The following is a 23,413-nucleotide window of genomic DNA, read 5'->3' as shown; positions in this document are numbered from 1 at the left end:
TTACCTGTTCCTGACAATATATGGAAAGATCTGTCCATGGATTTTGTGCTTGGTTTGCCACAAACACAAAGAGGTGTGGATTCTGTTTTTGTTGTAGTTGACAGATTTTCCAAGATGGCGCACTTCATTCCTTGTAGAAAGACTTCTGATGCAGTAAGTGTAGCCAAGTTATTCTTTAAGGAGATGGTTCGTTTGCATGTTGTTCCTAAGTCTATTATCTCTGATAGGGACAGCAAATTTCTAGGGTATTTTTGGCTGACTTTATGGAAACTGTTTGATTCATGTTTGAATTTCAATAGCACTGCTCACCCGCAGACTGATGGGCAAACAGAGGTGGTGAATAGAACTCTGGGAAACTTGATTCGAAGCATTTATGGAGATAAGCCGAAGCAGTGGGATGTTGCTTTATCACAGGCAGAATTTGCTTATAATAATGCAGTTCATAGTTCTATTGGCAAGTCACCTTTTTCTGTTGTTTATACAAAGGCGCCTCAGCATACTCTGGATTTAGTACGGTTGCCTAAGCAAGCGGATAAGAGTGTAGCAGCGGATCATATGGCTAAACAGATTGTGGAAGTGCATCATAAAGTCCAACAAAAGTTAGAGGAAGCTAATCAGAAGTATAAAGCTGCAGTAGATAAGCACAGGCGGAAGCAGGTGTTTGCGGTAGGTGATTAGGTCATAGTTTTTCTTCATAAAGAGCGCTTATCAGTTGGATCTTATAGCAAATTGTAACAAAAGAAGTATGGGCCTTACACTGTCAGCAAGAAGATCAACGATAATGCTTATGTTATTGACCTTCCATATAGTATGGGCATATCTAACACTTTCAATGTTGCTGATTTATCACCATTTCATGAGTCCGCAAAGCCGTTATATCCAGATCCTGATTTTAACTCGAGGACGAGTTCCTTTCAATTGGAGGAGAATGATGCATAATCTATTAGTGGTGCTTTCTTGGACCGGTTGGACAGGCAGAAATCCAAATGGAAAGCGAAACTGTGATGCGACTAGAACACGCGGACCCGGTTGACGACATCGGATTGGGCTCCAATTCGGTCGTTTGAAGCGAAACGGCGTTCTGAACAAAACTCACTGCCTTTGGCTATGACTAACGATGGATTTTAGCGATTTGGGATCGTTTACATGGGTTTTTCTATTATTTTAATTTTTTTATGGGTTTTAATTTTAAGAGCAGTTTTGTAATTTTTATATTTTATGATTTATAATCCTAGTAGGTTTTGGTTTAGGGATATATAAACTTGTTTTAGGGTTCTTTTTGAAGAACAGAACATTATCATCAATATTGAATTTCGAGATTTCTTTCTCTAAGTAAGGTTTTGCTTGAATTGTTCACTGAACGCTGCGTCACCCTCGCCTTTGGTCGGGAAGGGTCGCCGACCCTCACTGAAGCAATGGCAACCCTACCGGCCATGGACACTACACCATCGACGATGGGGCAACAGCTACAGGAGGGGGAGGGCCAACCCTCCCCCTATTTTTATTTTTATTTTTATTATTTTTAATTTTTTTTTGAGTTTGTTTTTTATGGAAAAAAACCTAATGATGCTTCAGTTACAGTTATGCCGGAGAGTTCAAAACCCAGGAAGTCAAGACTCTACAGTCCTATGAACAGCATCAATACCGATATGTAGCTCCACAACAACCACAAAAACAGTGGAAACAATGAAAGGAAAAGGTATTTCTCCAATAACAGGAACCTGTTTCATGCTTTCCCCTAGTTCACCGTGGCCTAGTTGATTGATAAAATGGCATGCACAATATCGTCTTTCAAGGATTGAGCTCAGCGAAGACCATTGGGGAAATGAAGTATGACTAGTAGTAACCATACAACATAACATTTTTTTGTTACATAACACAAGAAAAACCATTACGCTGCTCAAGGCAATTTTAGATTATACGGTGTCTTCTGGGCCTTGCCATGTTCCACAATATCTGTTGCCAATTCAACCTTTGATTCCCGAACCAAGAAATCTACAACATTCTGCAGAGTATCTGTTCAGCGAAGTAACTTCTGATCCATGGCCTTGATGCAAAACCTATGGGCCAATTCATAGTCACCCTTTTCACAAAGCAAAGGGACGAGAGCGCATACCGTCACCCGATCAGCATTGCACTTACTCTCCTTGAGCCGCCAATACCAATTCTTGGCTTCGTCCAAGTTTCCATTTCGGTAACACCCAACGATGAAAGCATTGTAGCTGTGTGTATCAGCCTCGATTCCGTTATCCCACATTTCATCTAACAGCTTAACAGCATCCGCGACTCTGTTCTGCAGAAGTACTCCACGAAGTCTTGGATTGTAACTCCTGACGCTAGGAGTAACATTCTTGCTCACCATTAAATTCCATATCTTCTCTCTCTCCGATAACCTGCCGTTTCCATAAGAAGCCTCAAGCACGGTATTCCACGATATCAAATTAGGCTTAATCCCTTTGTTCTCCATCTCGTCAAGCAACGAGAGAGCAGAATCAAGATCACCCATCACGCAGTAGCCCTTAATAACTGTATTGTAAGTGCAGACATCAATCTCCAGAGGCAGTTTCTCCGGCAACAGCCGGAATATCTCGTCGACCTCATCAAACTTCTTGGAATCAACGCAGGCGGCCAAAAGGGCATTAAGGTGTACCAGCGAGGGCCGTCGAACAGCTTCCGGGCGTGCTCGAAAATGCCCGCTTTCCCATAAAGGCCGATCAGGCGGGCCGCGAACTTGTCGCTCGAGCGCGCCACGTACTGCTTCTGGTGCTTGAGGAGGTCTTCGATCAAAACGAACTGCTGGTGAGAGGCGAGGCGTCGGACGGTCTTCTCGTACGGGACGTTGTTACGACGAAAGTGGGTCGACCGGGAGAGTTTCTTGAACTTGGCGACCACCTTCTCGAGGTCGTGTCGTCCGCTGAGATGGTCTATGCGAGCGCGGGACGGTGGTTTGGCGAAGAGGCGACCGAGGCTACGAAGTACTGAAGACATAGGGCTGGGATTCCATGCACAAAGGGTTCAGAACTTCATAGAACGGTTTTTAGAACGATCCGAGTAGTTCCATGAACTTTTACTCAATATATAATTTGGTCCCTAAACTTTAAATTTATTTAATGTAGTCAACGAACTTTAACCCAATATTCAATGTGGTCCCTGAACTTTCAATTTATTAAATGTGGTCCCTAAACTTTTGGTACATATTCAATATAGTCTTTGTACTTTATAAAAATATTTAATATAGTCCTTCTATTAATTTAAGTTCAGGGACTATATTGTGTATTTTTATATAGTTCATGGACTAAATTGAATATATACCAAAAGTTCAGGGATCACATTGAACAATAGGCTAAAGTTTAGGAATACATTAAACAAATTAAAAGTTTAGGGACTTTGCACATTAAGCCAAAGTTCAAGGAATGTTCGTGTCATTATCCCTTCCAAAAAGGGTTAATACAACGAAAAATTCAAAACTAGTATGCCGTGACAATTTTATCCTCCATTAGTTTTTGTTAAATTTTACTGTCAAAATTCTGAGTTGATAACATATAACAGTTGACTGGTGTATTAGTTTGGATTTTACCCTCCATTTCTCACAGGTATACCAGTTTGTGATTTTTCGTGGTATTTTTCCAATTTAACGAAGAGTAAATTTGTTAAAAATGCACAAGTTTGGGATTTTTAGTAGTCAAAAAATTAGTTTAGGGCAAATTTATCATAGGTGTATCAGTTTGAAATTTTCTGTTGTCAAAAAATCAATTTAGGGTAAATTTGTCACAAACATACTATTTTGTGATTTTTTGTGGTATTAACCCTTCCAAAGGGTCAAAACCAAGTTTAAAGCTATGTCCAACTAGTTCGAGCTTTGGCTTAAAGATTATTTGAGATCGGTTCGCTTGAAAGCACTCCGAGTTATTTGAGTATCTTATCAAATCGAGTTTGAACTTGTTACTGCTGAACGCAACACACTTACGCAAATAATTATACTGATATAATGAAGGTAAACATCAAAATCCACAAAAAAATTTCAAAAACGAACTAAGTGTTTGAGTTTATTAAACCCAAGGCCAAGTTCATTTACGAGTTTGAGCTTTGGATACCTCGGTCCTCTACTCGAGTTGAGCTCAAGCAAGAAAGATAATACCCAATCGAGTTAAAATCAAGTTCCAAACATCGAATATGCAAGTCAAGTTAAGATTGAGCTTCGCAGTTTCAATTTGATTATATCACGGGAAAATTATCAAAAAAGTCATAAACATATTGTAATTGTGTCAATTTTATTATAAACATTTTTTTGGCCAACTAAATCATAAATATTTTGCATTTATGCCAATTCAGTCCATCCGGCCAATTTTAATCAGACATCGCTAATATGAATACTGCCCATTAGACGTGGCACTAGCAGTGCTAATGTAGATAATTTTTAATAATATTTTTAATTTTTTTGTATTTTTTTAAAATTTGTTGTTCTTTCTTTTCTTTCTTTTTCTTTTTTTTTCCTTCCCTTTTTCTTCTTCATCCTCTAGCCGGTGGGCAAGATCTGATGACTGGCCAGAGGCAAGGGCCTTAGGCAAGCCTTGTCCGCCCCTAGCAAGGGCTCTAGCGGGCCATCCATGGCCACTCGCTGGGCTAGTGAGGGTCAAGCCTCACCGACCATGGATCTGTAATCACCTGTGATCAGCCGTGGCTTAAGAAGAATGGATCCATGGCATCCTTTGAGGGCTTAAAGCGTAGGGGGTTGCCTGCCACAGGTTTCGCTCTCAAAAATGCATCCAAGCAAGTAGTCATTAGCATTCTTAGGACTACACTAGGGTGTTGCCTTGACACCAACACCGAGCAAGACAAAAGGAGTTCCTCCACGAGCGATTGCACTGGCATGTTGCCTTGACGCCAACACTAAGTGACCTTGCGGCCTCTAGCAAGGGCTCGAGCCTTGCTAGTGGCTAGGTGAGGCATGACCTCGTCAAATCTGGCAAGGTCGGGCCTCATGCATGGCCAACAAGGCTCGACCCTTGCCAGATTCGGCGAGGAAAAGCCTCCCCAACCTAGTGAGTGACTTGGGCGAGGCTCGCCCGAGGCAAGCAAGGTCAATCTCGCTGCCCTTGCCTTTGGCAAGTTGTCGAGGTCCAACGACCGGCTAGAGGAAAAAGAACAAGAGAAGAAAACGAAAAAGAAAAAATAATTAAAAATTTTGAAAAATATATTATTAAAAATTATCTATGTTAGTGCTGGTTGTACGACGTAGGATGGTCGGCATCCATGTCAGATATTTCCATTGAAAAAAAAACAGCTGAATTGGCACAATTGCAATAGATTTATGATTTTTTTTTATAATTTTCCCAAAATAGTCGAACATGTCTTTTCGCATTCTTCTCTAGTTTTAAATTTTTATTTATTTATTTTGTGCATATGAACATCTGACAATAACTTTTCTTCTCACTATTAGAAGAAGTTTAAAAATTTGTTATCTCAAACTTCTTGTGATATTGCTAATCCGGGAAGTGTATTCCTCTGGACACTGCGACATTTTTCCTTGGGGAATTACACACTAAGGACGGTATTTACTCAAGAACAAAACCTCATTTTTTTTTTGTATTTCCTCTTCAACCACAATTTTCTAACACATTTAGTATAAAAGAATAAATTTTAGACGCACAAACAGAATTTATCAAAAGGGAAAAGGGAAATAACTAGCAGGTCATATGAGAGATTATGCTGAGGAGGATAAATGATGACTATATGCAAAAAGAGTATAAAATCCTAATGGACAATATATGTATGGGAAATGGGAAACTGAGTAAAAAGAAATTTAGAAAAATTGCATCAAAAATATTAAAAAAATTTAGTTAAGAAAAGAGTAGAAAAGAGCCAAGCCAAGAAATAAATATAAAATTGAACAAAGAGATCTATGAATCATATGTATAACCCTTTGGTAGGCAGTTGTTTGTAGTTCTGTGTCCAAAGTATCCTTTTCATCCTTATATGTGAACTGTTAGGGCAATTGGGTACCTAAATTATGTGGTGATCTTATTATGGAGATCTATATTTTCATTGCCGATCCTCAGTTCTTTATACTTAAGTGTTCATATATTATAATTTATCTATACTCTTGATACATCTTTCACAAAAGGAAAAATGACGAGAATTACGAATAAGCACTCGGCATTTTGAAACTTCTAATAACATTCACCATAGTCAAGAACGATATTGAAAATTAAAACGGAGGCTTCATTAATTAAAAACATACGTATATTTCGATATATGTAAAATTTTAGTTACATATATATGTGTGTGTATATATATATTAAAGAAAGCGTTTCCAAGTTCCAAAAGAATGATGATGCATTCTGTTACTGTTTTGGTAAGTCGAGTACACAACTTTTCCATTGCCTCACGTCTTGGAGAGCACATGAACTAGGCGTCTATGACTGAGGCTCGTTCGTTCTTTTCAGTCAAATATGATCAACTGCTCATATAAAACCTAACATTGATCACACTTCCCCATACTGATCAATAAGCCCTGTTGTGTACAATGATCAGGGAAACCCTTTGTCTATCTACTGGAAGTGTGCATGATTCCCATCATTCTACTCAGTAATTACTCATCCCTTGAATATCCTACAAGAAGCTAATATGAATAATATTTTTCTCTCTTTTTGGCTTTTGGGGTTTTGTCATAATTGAGATTGCCCAACAGAATGGAATGAACAACTGGACTGAACTACCCAACATATTTGCAGCAGTAAGATGAGAACTCACAGCAAACAACAGAATCTCTCTCCTACATGGCATGCTACTCTGGTGAGGCTGAGCTTTATATAACCAATCCAGGACAAACTCCCATTCCGAGTACTTCTCATTCTCAATGCCTCCTCCTCAGCAAGATTTATCCCAATTGGTCACTCACTTGAACTTCAGTCCATCCTTGATTTGTGCCATGGATGGACTGTGCTTAAGTGAAATTGGAGGTTACGAGAATGGAAGGATTGGCCAAGGGCAGCTCGAGGATGACGACGACGACACTCAATACAAATCCAAGAACCTGGAAGCTGAGAGGAGGAGGTGATTAAAGCTGAACCAGAGGCTCCTGAAGCTACGCTCATTAGTCCCGAAAATCACAAATGCAGATACCCACGAACCGACTGATCATTTTTGAGCAGACATATACGAGTATAGATTCTGACCCCTTGAATTTTATTGTGCTTTTGTGTCTGTGTCAGATGAATATGGCAACAATTTTAGATGATGCGGTGAGTTACATAGTGGAGCTGCAGAAGAATGTGAAGGCCCTGAGTGACCAACTTCTCGAAACAGAGGCACCATGTGAAGACGGGCCAAAGGCATTGGTCGATGAGATTGACGCAGCGCAAGATATGGAAGCAAATGGGATTAAGGTTTAGAAATTCGACCTTGCATTGTCTTTTGATGCTGACTTTTGAAACTGATTGGTCTAACTCTTTGTTAGTGAGTGCGCAGCCAGATGTTTGGGTAACCAGCATCGACGAACATAAGCTGTGGATTAAGATCTGTTAGTTTTATTATTAGATAATTAGCAAGTTGGGTTTATTTTAGGAAAGGGTATTTAGGTCTTTGTATCAAGGCTTAACCCTAAGCCTATATATACTTGGTTTATCTCAATAATAAAGTAGAACTCTTTTACCAAATTACATGGTATCAGAGCATCCTGTCACCTCCAAAGAGTCTGGCTCAGAATAACCAGCTACATTAAGATGACCCCGATTATGGAATACAAGCCCTTGACCGGGCTCCCTTCAAATATCGTATAATATGTAAGACAGCTTGCCGGTGAGTAGTACGAGGAGAGCTCATGAACCGACTCACCACACTAACAGCAAATGAGATATCTGGACGAGTAATGGTAAGATAATTCAACTTGCCTACCAACCGACGATATTTTTCTGGATCATGAAGAAGCTCCCCGTGTTCGTTATCAAGCTTCACCCCAGGGTCCATAGGTGTATCACCAGGCTTAGCATCGTGCAAGCCCACCTCCTTAAGAATATCAATGGCGTACTTTCTCGAGAAAGAGCAATACTATCACCAGTATATGCAACTTCGATACCGAGAAAATATCGAAGTAGACCTAAGTCTTTAGTATTAAACTCCTTAGTATGGATATCCTGTTAAATGCTTACGTACAGATAATGCTCGTGAGTATTTTTCTTCTTCCACCTTTCTTCCTTTCCTTGAATCTCGTGGTATTTTACATCGAGTTCTTGCGCTCACACTCCACAACAAAATGGAGTTGCTGAACGTAAGAATCGTCATTTACTCGATGTTGCCCGGTGTCTTCTTCTTCATACACATGTACCTAAATCTTACTGGAGCTATGCTATTCGTACAAAGCATGTCATCTTATTAATCGTCTTCCATCTTCTGTGTTAAAGGGAGCTGTTCCTTTTACTCTTCTTCATCCTAATCAACCTTTATGGTCTATTCGTCCTCGTATTTTTGGTTGTGTCCTGTTTTGTCCATCGGTTGTCTCCGGCCTAGACAAATTATCTCCCCGTGCTGAAAAATGTGTCTTCGTTGGTTACTCTCGTACCCAAAAGGGTTATGTTTGTTATAATCCTACTTCTCGTCGAGAGTACGTCTCGCTGATGTTACCTTCTTCGAGGATCGGACATTTTTTGGTAATGTTTCTTGTCCCGCACCTTGTCTTCCTCACCTTCTCAAACATTGTTAGTTCCCCTACCTATATCTCCAGCGAATCACCATATGTCTCTTCTGTTGTTCCATCAAATCCAAGTTCATCTCACCACTACAGTGTCTATACACGTGGTCCTCGCCGTGCTTGGAATCATGACTCTCCATCGGACGCCTCACCACTATCTCCGGCCCCGGCTTCGATCCTCTTCCATCACCTCCGCTTGACTCTCCTGTTGCACACCGTACTCGATCTCGGTATCCTCTTGCTCATTTTGTGTCTTATCATAATTTATCTCCTCAAATGTCATCATTTGTGTCGTCTCTCGCATCGTATGCGTGCCCAATAGTGTGCGGGAAGCTTTAGCTCATCCAGATGGGCTGGTTGTCCCGTAGATCGCCGGTCTATATCGAGTCTGTGTATTCCTTGGAGGTAATCTTGTGTCGTGGAAGAGTAAGAAACAATCGATTGTTTCTCGATCTAGTGCGAAGCGAAATATCGTGTTATGGCTAACGTTACAAGTGAGCTTCGGTGGATTCGTATGTTGTTGGATCGAGATTGGATTACATATGGCAGGATCGTCTACTCTCCATTGTGACAATCAATCGCCATTCATATTGCTAGTAATCCAGTGTTTCATGAGCGAACTAAGCATATAGAGATTGATTGTCACTTTGTTCGGGAAAAGGTGAATTGTGGTGATATACAATGGTACATACACGGTCCGAGGAGCAATTAGCAGACATTTTCACGAAACCTCTACGGCGTGGACGAGTTTCATATATTTGCAGCAAGTTAGGTCTTTTTGATATGTATGCCCCAACTTGAGGGGAGTGTTAGTTTTATTATTAGATAATTAGCAAGTTGGGTTTATTTTAGGAAAGGGTATTTAGGTCTTTGTATCAAGGCTTAACCTAAGCCTATATATACTTGGTTTATCTCAATAATTGTCACGCCCGGACCCCAACGGGCTCGCGACACCCCTTCAACGGTCGTATTAAACGCGACGTCCCAGGGCACGTCGCCGACCCAAACGAAACACCCAACGATAAAGGCAAGCGGAAGCGAAATTAAAACGACCTGCACAATAAAATATGACAAAGGGATAGCACAAAACAATAATTCCAAATACACAACATCAAAAGGGAATAGTGGTGGGGTATCCTACTTCGCTATACAAAAGAGGGGCACACAAAATATGGGGTAACTTGACCCGTCCTCCATCCCCGAGATACCCCGGTGGCGTCTCCAATCAATCACGGTCATAGATCTGAAAATGGTTATATAATAACCGTGAGAACGAGTCTCAATAAGCAATCTCCTATACCCCACATAGGCCAATGCGTACCGCACAAGTTGTAACATGCAATCTAACCGATAACTTATATATAATTCACATCAATGGACTTACCTCGCCATCCAATCACATGCCCACACTGTACATTAGTCAAATCACATTAGTGCATCCAGCAGAGCTCATATTCGAGATCACACAAGGAAATTTTCCATGCATCATACAATAACACTCGCGCGTGTCTCGATTATAAAGTAAAACCACTTGGGCACGTCCCATATCATGCCTAGCGAGATTCACCTCATAATCAAACACTATGCAACATGCGTGGTCCAGCCAACTTTCTCACGACCTCCCGTGTCCTTTCACACTTGCCCGCGCCACCGCGCCTCGGGCCCATTCTCACGACCCGCGCTCTGCGCCTCGGGTCGCCCCTCGAGATCAAGCCGGGCTCCGTCCCTCACTGGACATTTCACACTTTCCCACGACCCGCGCTGCGCCTCGTCCGCCCTCGAGATCAAGCCGGGCTTCGTCCCGCGTAACCACGCCTCGGACATTTTTCCCTTTCCAATGACCCGCGTAACCTACGCCTCGGGTCTAACTCACCTTTCACGGCCGCGTAAACACGCCTCGCTCGGCCTCCGATCGATCCGGGCTTTTCTCATGCACATGCACCACAATACAAAATTCACCATGCTCTTGGTCATATAAATCAATTTCAATCACCACCCATTCACCAATGTCAATCTAGCACGCCACATCAGTCAACTCAATTCATGCTCTCGACATCGGCCCACCGACCCGACATTCAAGTCGGCACATTCAATTAATCCAATTCACCCACAAGCGCCACGACAATTCAGATCAGTGCATATTTATCTCGATCAATCACTAAATCAGCCGCACAATTATCGCCATAATAATTCACCAATTAAGCACAATCGCCTAATTAGCCCACGCCTAATTAGAGTCCTAAGCCGCACTAAATTTCACCCTAAACAAGTCTAAAAATACCCAAAGTACTAGGTAAGGTTTAGGAAGTCACTTACCTAAGTTTGGCCCGGAAAAGTCGGCTCGGGCCCAAAATGGCCCGGGTGAACAAGACCGGATCGGGCGCGGGCGCGGGCCAACAGGCGCGGTGGCCGGCCAATGCGGGCACAATGGCCGATCGGCGTGCCCCGCGCTGGCGCGATGGCCGTGCGGCGTGCCAAGGGGCGCACGGGCGAACGGACGGGCGACGCGCCCTAGCGGACGGCGACGCACACTGGTCGGACGGGCACGGCGCGGGCGAGCTCGGCCACGGCGCTCGGCCATGGGCACGAGCCCTCGGCCACGGGCACAAGCACGGGCACGGGCGCGGAACGGGCACGGCGACGGGCGCGCGGCTTGGTCGCGTGGGCGACGAAGGCCACGCTACGGCTGGCCGGGCTGGCCTGGTCGGGCTGGTCGGGAGCAGCGGCCGCGACGCAGCGACGCGGCGGCGACGAGCTGAACAGGGAGAAAGAGAGTGAGCCGGGGGTGAGGGTGAGGGAGAGAGGGATCGGGCCGAGGGGGAGAGATGGCGGACCGGCGGTGAGCCGGCCGAGGCGCGAGCAGATGGAGGAGCCGGCCGCGAGCGCAACGACGGGGACAATGCTGCGGCGACTCGGCAGCGACTAGCCAGCCGGCGGTGGACGGCACCGGGACGGTCGAGCTCGATCGGCGAGCTCCCAAGTGCACGAACAAGCGAGCGGCGAAGGCGACGGGCCGAGCTCCGCGGCGGCGGATGGATGGCGAGAGCGGAGCAAGGCGGCTCAGCTGCGGCAGCGGCCGAGACAAAACGCAGCTGGCGGCGGCCGAGCTCGCGCGCTGGGAAGGAAGGGAGGCGGCGTCGGGCGGGGCTATCGGGCGACACGGCGGCGCGAGGAAGACGGCGCGGCGGCGCTCGGCGGTCGAGGGCGGGCTCGGGCGGCGGTCGGCTGGCGAGCGAGGAGCGGGGCGAAGCGGAACCGCAGCCGGCGAAGAACAAGGAAAAGAAAGAAGAGGAAAAGAGAAGAAGGAAGAGAGAAGGGAGGAGAGAGAAGAAGTGTGTCGGGGGGGTTGGTCTGCATGGGGAAGACGTGCGCGCAGAGGAGGAAAGAGAGAGGGAAAGAAGGAGAGAGAGAGAGAGAACAGACGTGATGATGGAGGGGGGGTGAACGTGCGCGGAGGGGACGTGCTCAGCGCGGCAGAGGGCGGAGGGAGAGAGAGAAAGAGAGAGAGAGAGACGTGCGCAGGAGGGGACGTTGCACGGGGGGTGGGTGGCGCGGCGCAGAGGAGAAAGGAGAGAGAGAGAAAGAAAAAGCTAATATTTATCCTCGAGCGCGAACCAACGAGACACGGTTCAAACTAAATATTATTCTAACTCATCGCGATTCAAACCCGGAAAAGATCTAACTGTCCCGAAAAATCCCAAACAATAATATAAGACAACGGGCCAAAATAAAATAACTCGAAACACACTACGAGGGAGGTCTACCAGTCCAAATTCGCACCCGGTCCAAAATTTCACTTTTCCACTATTCCCGGCAATCTCGAGGTCCACAATAATATCGACACTATCCAATTAAATTCTTCCGAAACTCCCGAAAATCGACTGCCAAGTTTGGGATCTAAATAACGGCCAAATTCGATCAAGTGCGATTCTAGCGAAATCTCTAATTTTAAAAACAATAACCCAGGAGTGATCGATTCCGGGCGAGATTTTATTATAAGCGCACGACGAATTACACGTTTATAAATCCCAAAAATGGGCCAAAATCCGGAATGTCACAATAATAAAGTAGAACTCTTTTACCAAATTACAAGATCATAATCCCGAAGAGAAGGAGCCGATTCACCAAGTTGTTGGAGACGCTGAACATTTGCGGTTTTGAACTGACCGATACCAGCGTCACGGCATTTAAAGGCGCAATGCTCATATCGTCATGTATGGAGGTATGCTCAATAAGAGCAAATGACCTTTGGCAATTGAACATGGTTGATCAATGATATGTGATTAGGAGTTATGTGGTTTGTTTTCAGGCGACTTCTGCCGAAATGCTTAAGGCTTCACGGACCAAAGACTTGGTCCAAGAGATCATCAAAGGCATTTAATCAGCCATAAACTTCTATAATAAGGAAACATTTTCAGGCATTATAAAATGAGGGACACATGTCCTATTTTCTGTTCTTTTGCCTGAAATACATTATCCTATGCAGTTATGATTTATGTAAAGAGTAGTGAAATTAATTCCTTAAATTCAGCATTTGCAGAGTCGGATTAAAGCTTGAAATCCATGCATAAAAATGAGTTACATTTTTGACACGTAACAATAGGATGATTGATCTACTGTGGAATCAAAGATCCCCATGAACAGGCGGAACAAATTTGACAAATGATTCATTTTTAGTGCATAGTGTGTGATAATAAGTGACCCTCAAGAAGCTAGTCATTGAAGTAGTAAGCTGTCTTCAGTTTATCATGCCTGTCAAGAGAGGCAATAAAAGAAATCAGGAACATGAGATACCAAACAGAGTTTTATAATGTGATCTGACTCTTGCCTCAGGACGGACTCACTCAAAACTCTTTTCGTATTTTACATCACGATACAAACTTCCCAATCTGTTCATTTCCATGTGACTATGATTTTGCAGCTGAGATTTATCATATTCCGATTCACTGATTTGTTTACAGTCGGTGCACGCTTGTCCCATCGTAATAGAGCATTACATATCCAACAAGACAGAGAGGTATTCCCTGCAAAAGGGAAGAAAGCATCTAATTTAATACTATTCTTCTTCACAAGAGTGCTGAACGATCCTGAGACTGCGTTATAAAGACAGTTGTTCTTGCTTGTCTTATGTAAGCTGACAATCCATCTTCTTCTCTGACTGCATATAAAAATAATGACTTAAAAGTCTCAATACATGGTCCTAAGATGTTTCCCCAGATCAAGCCTATCCAAACACAACCTCCCCTGATAAATGCTAAAGTATCTGCCTAAGTTTTTCTCCATTCTCTCATTGATTTTTAGTCTTTAGACCATGGTCGTACCAGCTTTTTCGAGATTACTTTACAAAGAAGGGATCAATTCAATCCTACCCGTTCCCTTATATATAAACCTCTCTTTTCTCATACATTTGCATTGCTCTGCATCTTGGTCCAAGAATCCTTCGAGGCAGCAATTACATGGCTTGGCTGCATCCAGTCATGTATTTTGCAATAGCCATGTTTTTCATGTTCGTGGCTGAGACATGGGCAAATGATGATTCGGGCATGTCAGGATTACCGACAGAGAGAAGTTTATATCCGCCTGCTCTGAGCCCGGCTCCATCTGAAGGTGGGATCCGATCAAGCATGATGGCAGAAGCTCCAGTGATGAGAGCCACGAGAAGAGTACAAAGGCATCATTCCTCTGGGGCGGCAGGTGGGGATGTGATCCTGGGAGGATTTGTGATGGCCTTGGTTGTAGTAGTCTTGTGCTACATACGGGTTACAAGAAAGAGCAAAGAGACCGATCAGGTCTGAGAATCTCAAAGTTTTGAGTCATTCACATCTGATGTTTATTCTAGCCCAGCGATTTTGATTAGTATATGAAATGGGCATCAGAAGGTGTCTGCAAGGATGGTATTAGTGCATCGTAATAGAAGAACTTTTAGTGCATTTGTAAATAGAAAAGAGGTAATTTGTACGTTATATTGATTGAGGGTTTAGTTTAGAATGATCAGATCAAGTAACGACTCCATAATACTACAACCGCGTTGATATCTTTATGTATAGTCATGAGGTGATGCACTTTCACATTTTGCTCTCCTGGTCTCAAGTCCAGATTGGTTGTTGACATGCAGTAAGTTTGTTGCCTTGGTCAGGCATTACGGATAATCACAATTCATCAACGCACCGACAGATTTATCCAATGGGATATTAGGAAAATCATATGAACAGCCTAAATCTCTTTACTATATGGGATGCAATTCAAACATACTCTGAGACACGATATCACAATCCAAGAATTACAGTTACAGATGACAATTAGTCCAGAAAGTTATCAAGGAATACTTACTAACCATCACTATCAACTTGGTAATCAAACACTGGAAGTATCCAATTAAGTGGTACACTACAAACGGATTGAGTGGAGAAGGTGAGGGAGATTGGAAGTATACGTGCTTTATGTGCACCTAAAACACCTTAGGCTTGAGTAAGCACCCTAAAGAAAGAAAGAAAAAAAGAAGGAAAAGCGAAGAAGTTATAGCTAATACACAACACAAGCAAAGGCACCTGAAAACACTACGAAAATAAAATCTTACCATGGAAGCATGGTTTGAGTAAAGTATTGAGTGAAGTAGTGAACAAATGGCTAAAAGAATCGAGTGCCGGTTGCTGGAGATTGAAAATTTTTAAGAATGATATAAAATTAAAGCAGAGCTCTGGTGAACAGAGAGGTCATGAGCGATGCAGTGCAAGAAAGATATGAGCTGTTATGAGCGATGCAGACATATGGAAAAGCAGAGCACCTCAAAGCTTACGTTTATTTTGTTTTGTCCCTTGCTTTGACTAGGCACCGTTTACACTATGCCTCCCAAGTCCAACCAAAGAACGAGATTTCTCCAGTTTTGATTGCCCTAGTCAATAGTCTTGAAAATCCAACTTCTTGGAAACTCCGTGGTCATGCATGCTCAATAAAGTATTACATTGTAGAATGAATAACAGCATTGAATTTGATTTCTTGCCTTGCCTATTCATGCCAAAAGATTTGAATTAAGTATGAACTGTGATTCTGGAAAACATATTGCGAGTTACATCTTTTCTGCGAAAGTTGGACCTTATTAAGCACTTGACTATTCCTGACACATTGTGTAGTCTCATCGTCTTCCCGAACATGCCCGATTAATCAGCATGACGCATTCTTCAAGTATAATCTTCGAATTCAACAAGATGTCGATTCCATATGATATCCGTCTTTTCAATGATTTCTTAGACCCTTTAAATTGTTTTGTTACTTTCATATGTGCGGCCTCGTATGTCCGCTCAATCTGTCATGTGTCTTCACTGGCATTCGTATAACATAACAAAAGTTAGCTATTAAACTCTGGCAGCAGAGAACATGAGAAGCAGAATTATGATACAATATCATGTGGTTTTTCCTCATGCTCAGGCGACAATCTAGGGTCTATGCCTGCATGATATCAATCTTTAGTCATATTCCATGGAAATGGTTTGACCAATAGACGAGAGATAAGTGAGATTAATCTGTTACATTTCTTTCTTTCTTTCTTTTTCTTGTGCTTTATGCAAGATAATAAAGAACAACCAATCAGGATCAAAAGATTGAATCCAAATGGCTTGAGGGCTTCACCAACTTTGATTCACAAACTCATCCCCGACATACAACTTTGATATCTCTGTTTACTATTTTCATCTATCTAATTTGCGAACTTCATTTCCTCGTGCATTTTTACAAGCAAACCTCAGAAGGGAAAGAAGAAAAGTGAAAGCAAACACCCAAAACTCCCAAAAGATGCTGTACGAACTGTAAGTTCTCTGACAAACAAAATTGGAACTGACTTTCATCTCAGGGCTTCAAATCCGATTTTCTTCCTCCCAATATTTGGCTGCAGAACCTCCAAATCTGCAACAGCAGTACAAAACGTAAAATAATTAAAGTAACGACAATCTGTTTCCAGTTCTCAACAGAGCACAAGAAACTAAAAAGTTCGAACTTTATCTTTCTGCCTTAAACATAAAAGGATGAGAGAGAGACCTGGAGGCCTACACACAGGAGGGTCATCAAAGAGAGAAAGAGAGAGCTGCTTATGAGCAACCCCAATATCAAACACTATGACACCAGAAGATGGATCGTCCACCATAATATCCTTCACTGGAAGCCACAGAAACAGCTCTTTCTGAGACAGACCCTTCATTCCCATAAGCTTACCTAACACCAATCAAAACCCAAAAGCCAAAACCATCAGAACAGAGAAAAACCCAAGAAAGAGATTGTTTTGCTGAATTATGGCTGTTGTTTTGTGCTACCATAAGTGAGGTTGGCTCTCACAACACTGTCGAAGTAGACTCTGGTGTCGAACTTGGCAAGGCACGGACGGTCCAAGATAACTTCCAGGAGGCCATCTGGGTGGAGCGTGAACGACTTGACATCGTGGGGGAAGAGCCCTCCGGGCAAGCCTTGGCTTTGGAGGAGGTTTTGGATGGAGTTGGAGGAGGAAGATGAAGAGAGAGCGGATTCAGGGAAGACGATGAGGAGAGAGAGAAAGAGAAAGCGGAAAGATATGTGTGTCAGTGACATTCTTGCGAATGGGAAGAGAGTCTGGGCTGGTGATGACATTGGTGTGGTGTGTTGGCTCAGGTTTCAATCAGGTTTCATGTTAATATATGCAAATAAATTTAACAAAAAAGAGGAAAAAAACATATGGTGCCTTCGCCGTCTTACTATAATATTATGGAATGAGATTCAAGAATTGAATTTTTTATTCAAATGATCGGCTGGCAAATATATATTTATTTATCTTTCTCATGTACCAAATTGCTCCCAAAGTTCAAACGTTCAACAAGAAAAATGATGATTATATTCTCTTCGCTGGCCTAGTGCTGGACAGAGCCTCCCAGACAAAATGAAGTGGAAGACCAAAAGGTCATCACTTTCTGCCCTTTACTAAAAGCCACATTGATTACAGTCCAATTAAAAAAGCTTTTAAAAAAAACCAGTTACAGCCATAAGTAGGTCCATGTAAATGATTTGGTGATTTGAACTGGCATTAAATTTTGGATTAATGCCATTAAAAATCTCAAAACTGATTTCCACGATATTTTTATCTGAAATTAATTTTGCCCAATAAAAAAAAAAGGGGACGTTTTTCCCAGTCCCGAATCCTACCCCTTCTTCTTAGTTACTTCACTATGTTCTCTCTGCGTGCATTCTCGGTCCTTTTCCTTGTTGGCTGGCAGCCATGAGAAACAAACTGAATGGATGCACCGAGAGCAATACATGAGACTTTGGGTATCCCATCATCCATTGCACCCTGTTTTAGTTTAAGTACAACCCAAGAGATGAGTAGCTAGGTGGCTTGAGTGTACTGAGGCAGATGCAGACCACCCCTCCACTGTTTTCACCTCCTTCTCTGTCTGCCCCCCAGCATGACCTATGAATTGAAAAAAACCAACAAGAATAACAACAAAATAGTCAAAATCTGAATTGGATTAGTGTACTATAACTGCATTGATGGTGATGGCGAGGATTGTTGTTTGGGAGTGGTGACGGAGCTCCAAAGTCTGAAGTGGGAGCTCAGCACATTAGGCATGAGGCTCCCCTTCCCATTGAGGCCAGCCCGTGGAGCCACCCTAATGGCGAAAGCCTCTCCATACCCAGGCTTGGAGTCCGCCTTCATCTCCAGCACGCGTGAGCCGACCATTCACGGTGGTCAGCGAGGATCGGGGAGAGGGGGCCAGCCTCGGGGTGGGAGAGGCGTGAGTTGAGGAGGTGGAGGAGAGTGGTAGAGACGAGCCAAATTGGAAGGAGAGTTCCTGGGAAGGAAGCTAGTTGACGGCAATGATGACGTTGATTGATCGGAGGTGGTGATACTCATACTCCTGTTGGTTCGATACGGTGGGATTGTCTTCTTTTTCTCGGTCGTCAGTGTTTACCATTGCCATTACTGTTGCCTTGAGAATCGCCAAAGAGGGGCCACTGCTATGCACAAAGAGGAGAAGAATGAATAGGACCCGCGAGAAAAGAAGAGGAAGAAACCAAATAAAATGAGGGGGGGCATATTTGAACCTTTGGATGCCAAAAAAGTGGAACCCACAAGGATAAAATGGTAAAAAATGCTATAAAAGGAAGAGTATTAGCGAAAGAAGGAGTGGAAAAAGGAAGACCCCAAAAAAATCTTGGATTGATCCCCAGGCTCAAATTTACTCTTCATTAACATTTCGTCCGATATCACATTAAAAGGCAATGCGTTTCAATACACGTGGTTTGCCGACCAAAAAGAAAAACACATGTGATAAATGATTGCAAGACGGATCCAACATGAAACTCCATATGCGTTGACACGTATGTTTTTTTAACAAAACATTGGATAAAATGCTAATAGTGGTAGATTTGGATCGAGGATACCGGTTTGAAATTTTTATTTTACGAAAATGAGTTTGAGATAAATGGCCCTCAAGACTACCATTTTGGGATTTTAAATTGTACTAGTTCTTAAATTTATTGCAGAGAAGTCTTTTCCTTATCTTCCTCCAATTCTATGCAGAAGAATATTCAGGTCCACATATTTTGTAGCCTATCAATTAGTTTTACTAAATGCAGGTCCACATATCTTTGAAGATTATCAATCCGTTTTATTCTTTTATATTTTTGTTATTTTTGGGAGATACGGCTTGACGTCGTTCTCTGGAGGTACTACAAGCAAAATCAAATACGATAAAGAAGCATACTTTCATACTTCACTCCATCATATCGTAAACAATGAATTAGTTGTCACATCGATGACAGTAACGATTGAACGCTTAATCATAAAATAAACTTTCATTATTCATATTTTTTCTCTTATGACATGTAGTCATTAGATTCATGCTTCACGCTTGCCCGATTATTTTGTCCAACATTGACACCTAAACTTTGACCATTCATAATTACACGGCAAAATTAGGGGCTAAACTTTAGCCCCTAGCAAAAATAATATAATTATATAGTTATATTTGCATCGGACCGATAATGAATGGAATGAATGAATTTGAACTTAATTGAACTAATTGGACTGAGCCCACGATAACATATAATTTTGGCCAAGCCCATTAAAAATCTTTATGGCCGAAAGAAATATTGTGGCATATCTTTATGTCCTCGTTCACGGCAAGATTTAAAAGAAGAGGAGGCACCACATGGAAAGCAATATTCTGTCAAGAGGAAAAATAGTCAAAATAAGATATATACAATCACCATACAAAGGAAGAATATCTGCTACCACCTCTTGCTCGCTCCATCACACTTGTTGCCCAACTCGTTGCTGTGCGCGTCCTCCGTCACACCACCATCGCTGAAGCTTTTGCAGCCACCCGACGTGCGTCAGCCCCGTCCGCTGCCCTGCGCCACTGCCGTGCCCGCATCAGGTCATCATCGGCCTCGCTCGAACAGGTTCCAGCGAGAGATCTAGCAGCCCCGGCTTTTTCTCTGCTGCATTGACCAGCCCCTCGTGCCCCACTGATCCAGAACAGCCTCAACCGACGCCCTCAACGGTTCGCTGCAGCATCTGCATTGTCATGGCAGGGCTGATGCTTCCAGCCAGCACTTCCCGGCGAGATCTCAGCCCCGTGTAGCATCCTGATACCAGCCGCCGTTCATCACCTTGCCAACAACACCAACGGGCCACCAAAAATTTCAGATTACATCTCTGTGCGCTAGGTGTCTTTTGCAGGTCTATCCAGCGAGTTTCTCACCACGACCAGCCTTGGTCGTGCCACTTAAATCTGCAGCAACGTGTCTGGTCCCACACAGCCGAGATCCATCCTACAAAGTTCCGGTCTTTATTTTTCTTGCAGGTTTTCTTTTGGCGTGGTTTTGTAATTGTCCTACGGTCTCATTCGTCCCTGCACCTCGCTGAACATCCAGCTGTGCTGGACGACCTCAATAGCAAAATCAATAGTTCCGCTGGTCCAGTACCGAGAGCCACCCCATCGGCCAGCCACATCGAGGCCACCATCATCGAGTTGAAGCACCACCATGGCACTGCCATCCGGGAGCCGGCCACCGCAAAGGATAGTGATCCGAAGCCAAAATCCGTTGAGTCCGAATTTGGAAGTGAATATTGGAATTAGGTAAAAATCTTATCTCATTTGATCTTCAAGTACTTTGTTTTCTTATTATAGTTCGTGATGAGATTTGGTGAATCTCTAAATGATATTGTCATTTCCATGAAAACTCTCGAATAACCTTTAAATTATTTCCTAATTTCATAACGTGCTATGGTCGTCAATTTGATCTCATACCCGAGATACGATTCACGATCGCACAGAAAATTGGTCGTCAACCTGATCTCATGCTTGAGATATGATTCGTGACGATACGGAAAATTGGGCAATCCGATCCTCATGCCCGGGATACAATTTGTTGATTTATTTTCCAAATTTAAATGGGTATGGATGATTTATTGGGTGATTGGATGCTATATTTGATTTTGGTTTGGTCTTTATCTTAATTTGATTTGATTCTATGTTACAAAAAAAAATACCAAAAAGATTAGATATGATCAAGGTAAATTTTAATAGATAACATTGCATGTTAAATAGGTTTTAGATAATCTTTCAAAATAAATTAGAATATAGGTTATAATCTTTCCTTTCTATAAAAACTGCTTGCCATGACAGGGTTTATCTAGTTAGGATAACATTCCGACTTAAATTAGGATTTGTCTTATTTAATTCCTAAAATGAATTGGATAATATCTTAATCTAGGTAATTTATTTTCATTATTTTCTAATTATGAACTTTAATAAAAAATAGAAAAATACCATGTGCGTGTCATATAGTTTAGATTACATCATCTATACTACCTCATCATGTGTGCCACGTCATTGCCATGTTATCATGCTATGCCATGTCATTTAGTGATTATACATTTAGAGACATTCCATGCGTGTCATATTAGAAATGATTTTTGTCCATCACTAGAATGAAGTCATGTAGTTAAATATTTGCCAATCATATTAGAATAGTCCATTTAATTGTCATTAGAAATAGGACATTTGGGTAAATTGTATGTCGCATGTCATGTTAAATTAGTAGCATGCATTGCATATGGTTTAGTTTTCACTAAATAAGAGAAAATCCTAAGAAAAAATTTGAGTGGAATTGCGTGTTTTTAGAATTCATATTTAGGGTGATGATGTGATTTACTAGCTAACATTGCAGATACTTTCGTTCATTTGAGGTAAGTGTACCATTCCTATCTTGCAATTTATTTGTTGCTCTGATTATTGGGTGTTACAACAATGGTTGCGTATCCGTATGATCACCTCGCATGTTAGTGAATAGGTTTAAAATCAATCCAAGTTGCCTAACAAACATTTTTCTGAAATAAGAGAGAAAGGTATTGAAAGGGTGTTAGAGTAATTTAGCATAACAAAGTCTCCAAATCCATAATCTTTAGTTCGCAGAAGTAAAGTAAATCTCCCAATACTTTACTTGGGGTTCTAATTGACCCACCGAATAAAAGATTAATGGTGACTCCTAATTGAAATGAGCTTGCATGTTCAATAACTTGCACTTAAGTTGCGAATTAGTATGGGATTAGAAGAGCCCGAGTTAAGTATAGGTATAATAATCCATTAGCCGAACCTCTTGGTGGTGCACCGCTGGGGTAGGTTGTGACACCCAAGATTTATAATATTACTCAGTTAGGTAAATCATACTTCATCGTTTGTAATCATTCTTAGGCTAAACGTCCTCTTTTGTCTTTTATTTAACTACCATCATACATAGGTAGGTACTTACTACAATATTGTAATGTTCACTCTCATTAACTGTCGCATCCATGGGGTGCTAATTGATGCCCTGGCAAATTGAGTTAGTCGGGATTGTTGTTTGAAAGAGAGGGACAACATTTCTTGGTTTATGAAGAGAAAAAATCACCAAAAGAGCTTTAAACTTACTGTACGGATGCCAATTTAGTCTTAAACTTTTCAATTTGGCCAATTTAATCCTAAATTTTTTAACGATTTGCCAACGTAGTCCTTCTGGTCAATTTTAGCCGGCAATTGCTAACAGGATTATTAGCCATCCTACATAGCATGATCGGCTCTATCATGGATAGTTTTTGCATTTCTTTTCAATTTTTTGAATTTTTTATAAATTTTTGATATTTTAGAAAGTAATTAAAAATTATTCGTGATTTTAATTTATCCTTCAATAAGAATCACAAGTCATATCATAGTGATATTTATCACATTTTCAAAATACAAAAAATTAAATTCATAAGGTACATGCATAAAATGTGTGAGCTAAGGCTAGGCTCTATGAGGTCTAATGCGCTGCTAGGCTCACATAGAGAAAGTACATAGAAATGTTTGAGTTGCTCGGGCAGGAGGAAAATTTGGGAACCGAGCTATCCAATGTAAGGTTGTTAGAAACATTAGACTGTCCTAATTTATGCAACTTTTGATTCATCCTGGATTACTTCACCGCCAAATCAACTACTACAAACTATTGTAATTTGACGTCACGCTTGCGTTGATTGGTGACAACAGTTCACTGCATTACGAATTGTCATATACTTTAAAACTCCTCAATTTTGGAATCGATCTCGAAAGATCATATTATAGCAATATCATGTACACATTGCAAGCTTGCGAACCTTGTAATGTCCATTGATTGTAAAAAGAAAGTATAAGAAACATGAACAGCAGGAGTGTAAATATGAGAGGCAGTGAGTGAAGTTGC

The 23,413-nt window shown here is 42.0% G+C and overlaps 2 protein-coding genes, 1 long non-coding RNA gene and 1 pseudogene across 3 annotated transcripts; 1 reads left to right on the top strand and 3 right to left on the bottom strand.

The window, feature by feature from the left end:
• Window positions 1-1,687: 1,687 nt before the first annotated feature.
• Window positions 1,688-3,046, bottom strand: LOC115677913 (pentatricopeptide repeat-containing protein At3g13160, mitochondrial-like; annotated as a pseudogene).
• A 3,885-nt stretch (window positions 3,047-6,931) lies between these two features.
• Window positions 6,932-7,394, top strand: LOC115677785 (transcription factor DYT1-like). Its single transcript, XM_030601005.2, has 3 exons — window positions 6,932-7,056; window positions 7,155-7,164; window positions 7,215-7,394. The coding sequence occupies exons 1-3, from the start codon at window positions 6,932-6,934 to the stop codon at window positions 7,392-7,394; spliced, it is 315 nt and encodes a 104-aa protein (XP_030456865.2).
• Window positions 7,395-13,452: 6,058 nt separating this feature from the next.
• LOC130135220 (uncharacterized) lies at window positions 13,453-15,374 on the bottom strand. The gene is made up of 2 exons (XR_008814669.1): window positions 15,267-15,374; window positions 13,453-14,438 (listed from the first exon to the last, which is right to left on the bottom strand). It is a non-coding gene; the product is annotated as an uncharacterized LOC130135220 (long non-coding RNA).
• A 913-nt stretch (window positions 15,375-16,287) lies between these two features.
• On the bottom strand, window positions 16,288-17,374 carry LOC115677961 (uncharacterized). The gene is made up of 3 exons (XM_030601215.2): window positions 16,993-17,374; window positions 16,721-16,894; window positions 16,288-16,588 (listed from the first exon to the last, which is right to left on the bottom strand). Exons 1-3 carry the CDS (start codon window positions 17,300-17,302, stop codon window positions 16,527-16,529), a joined length of 546 nt encoding a protein of 181 aa, XP_030457075.2. The 5' UTR covers window positions 17,303-17,374; the 3' UTR covers window positions 16,288-16,526.
• Between the last annotated feature and the right edge of the window lie 6,039 nt (window positions 17,375-23,413).

This window comes from Syzygium oleosum, unplaced genomic scaffold (assembly GCF_021117445.2).
Source record: "Syzygium oleosum isolate NSW1041296 unplaced genomic scaffold, Sole_v2.1 Sole_v2.29, whole genome shotgun sequence".
Classification (NCBI taxonomy): Eukaryota; Viridiplantae; Streptophyta; class Magnoliopsida; order Myrtales; family Myrtaceae; genus Syzygium; species Syzygium oleosum.
Note: the sequence above shows the minus strand (reverse complement) of the source record. Positions and strands in the feature narration are given on the sequence as shown.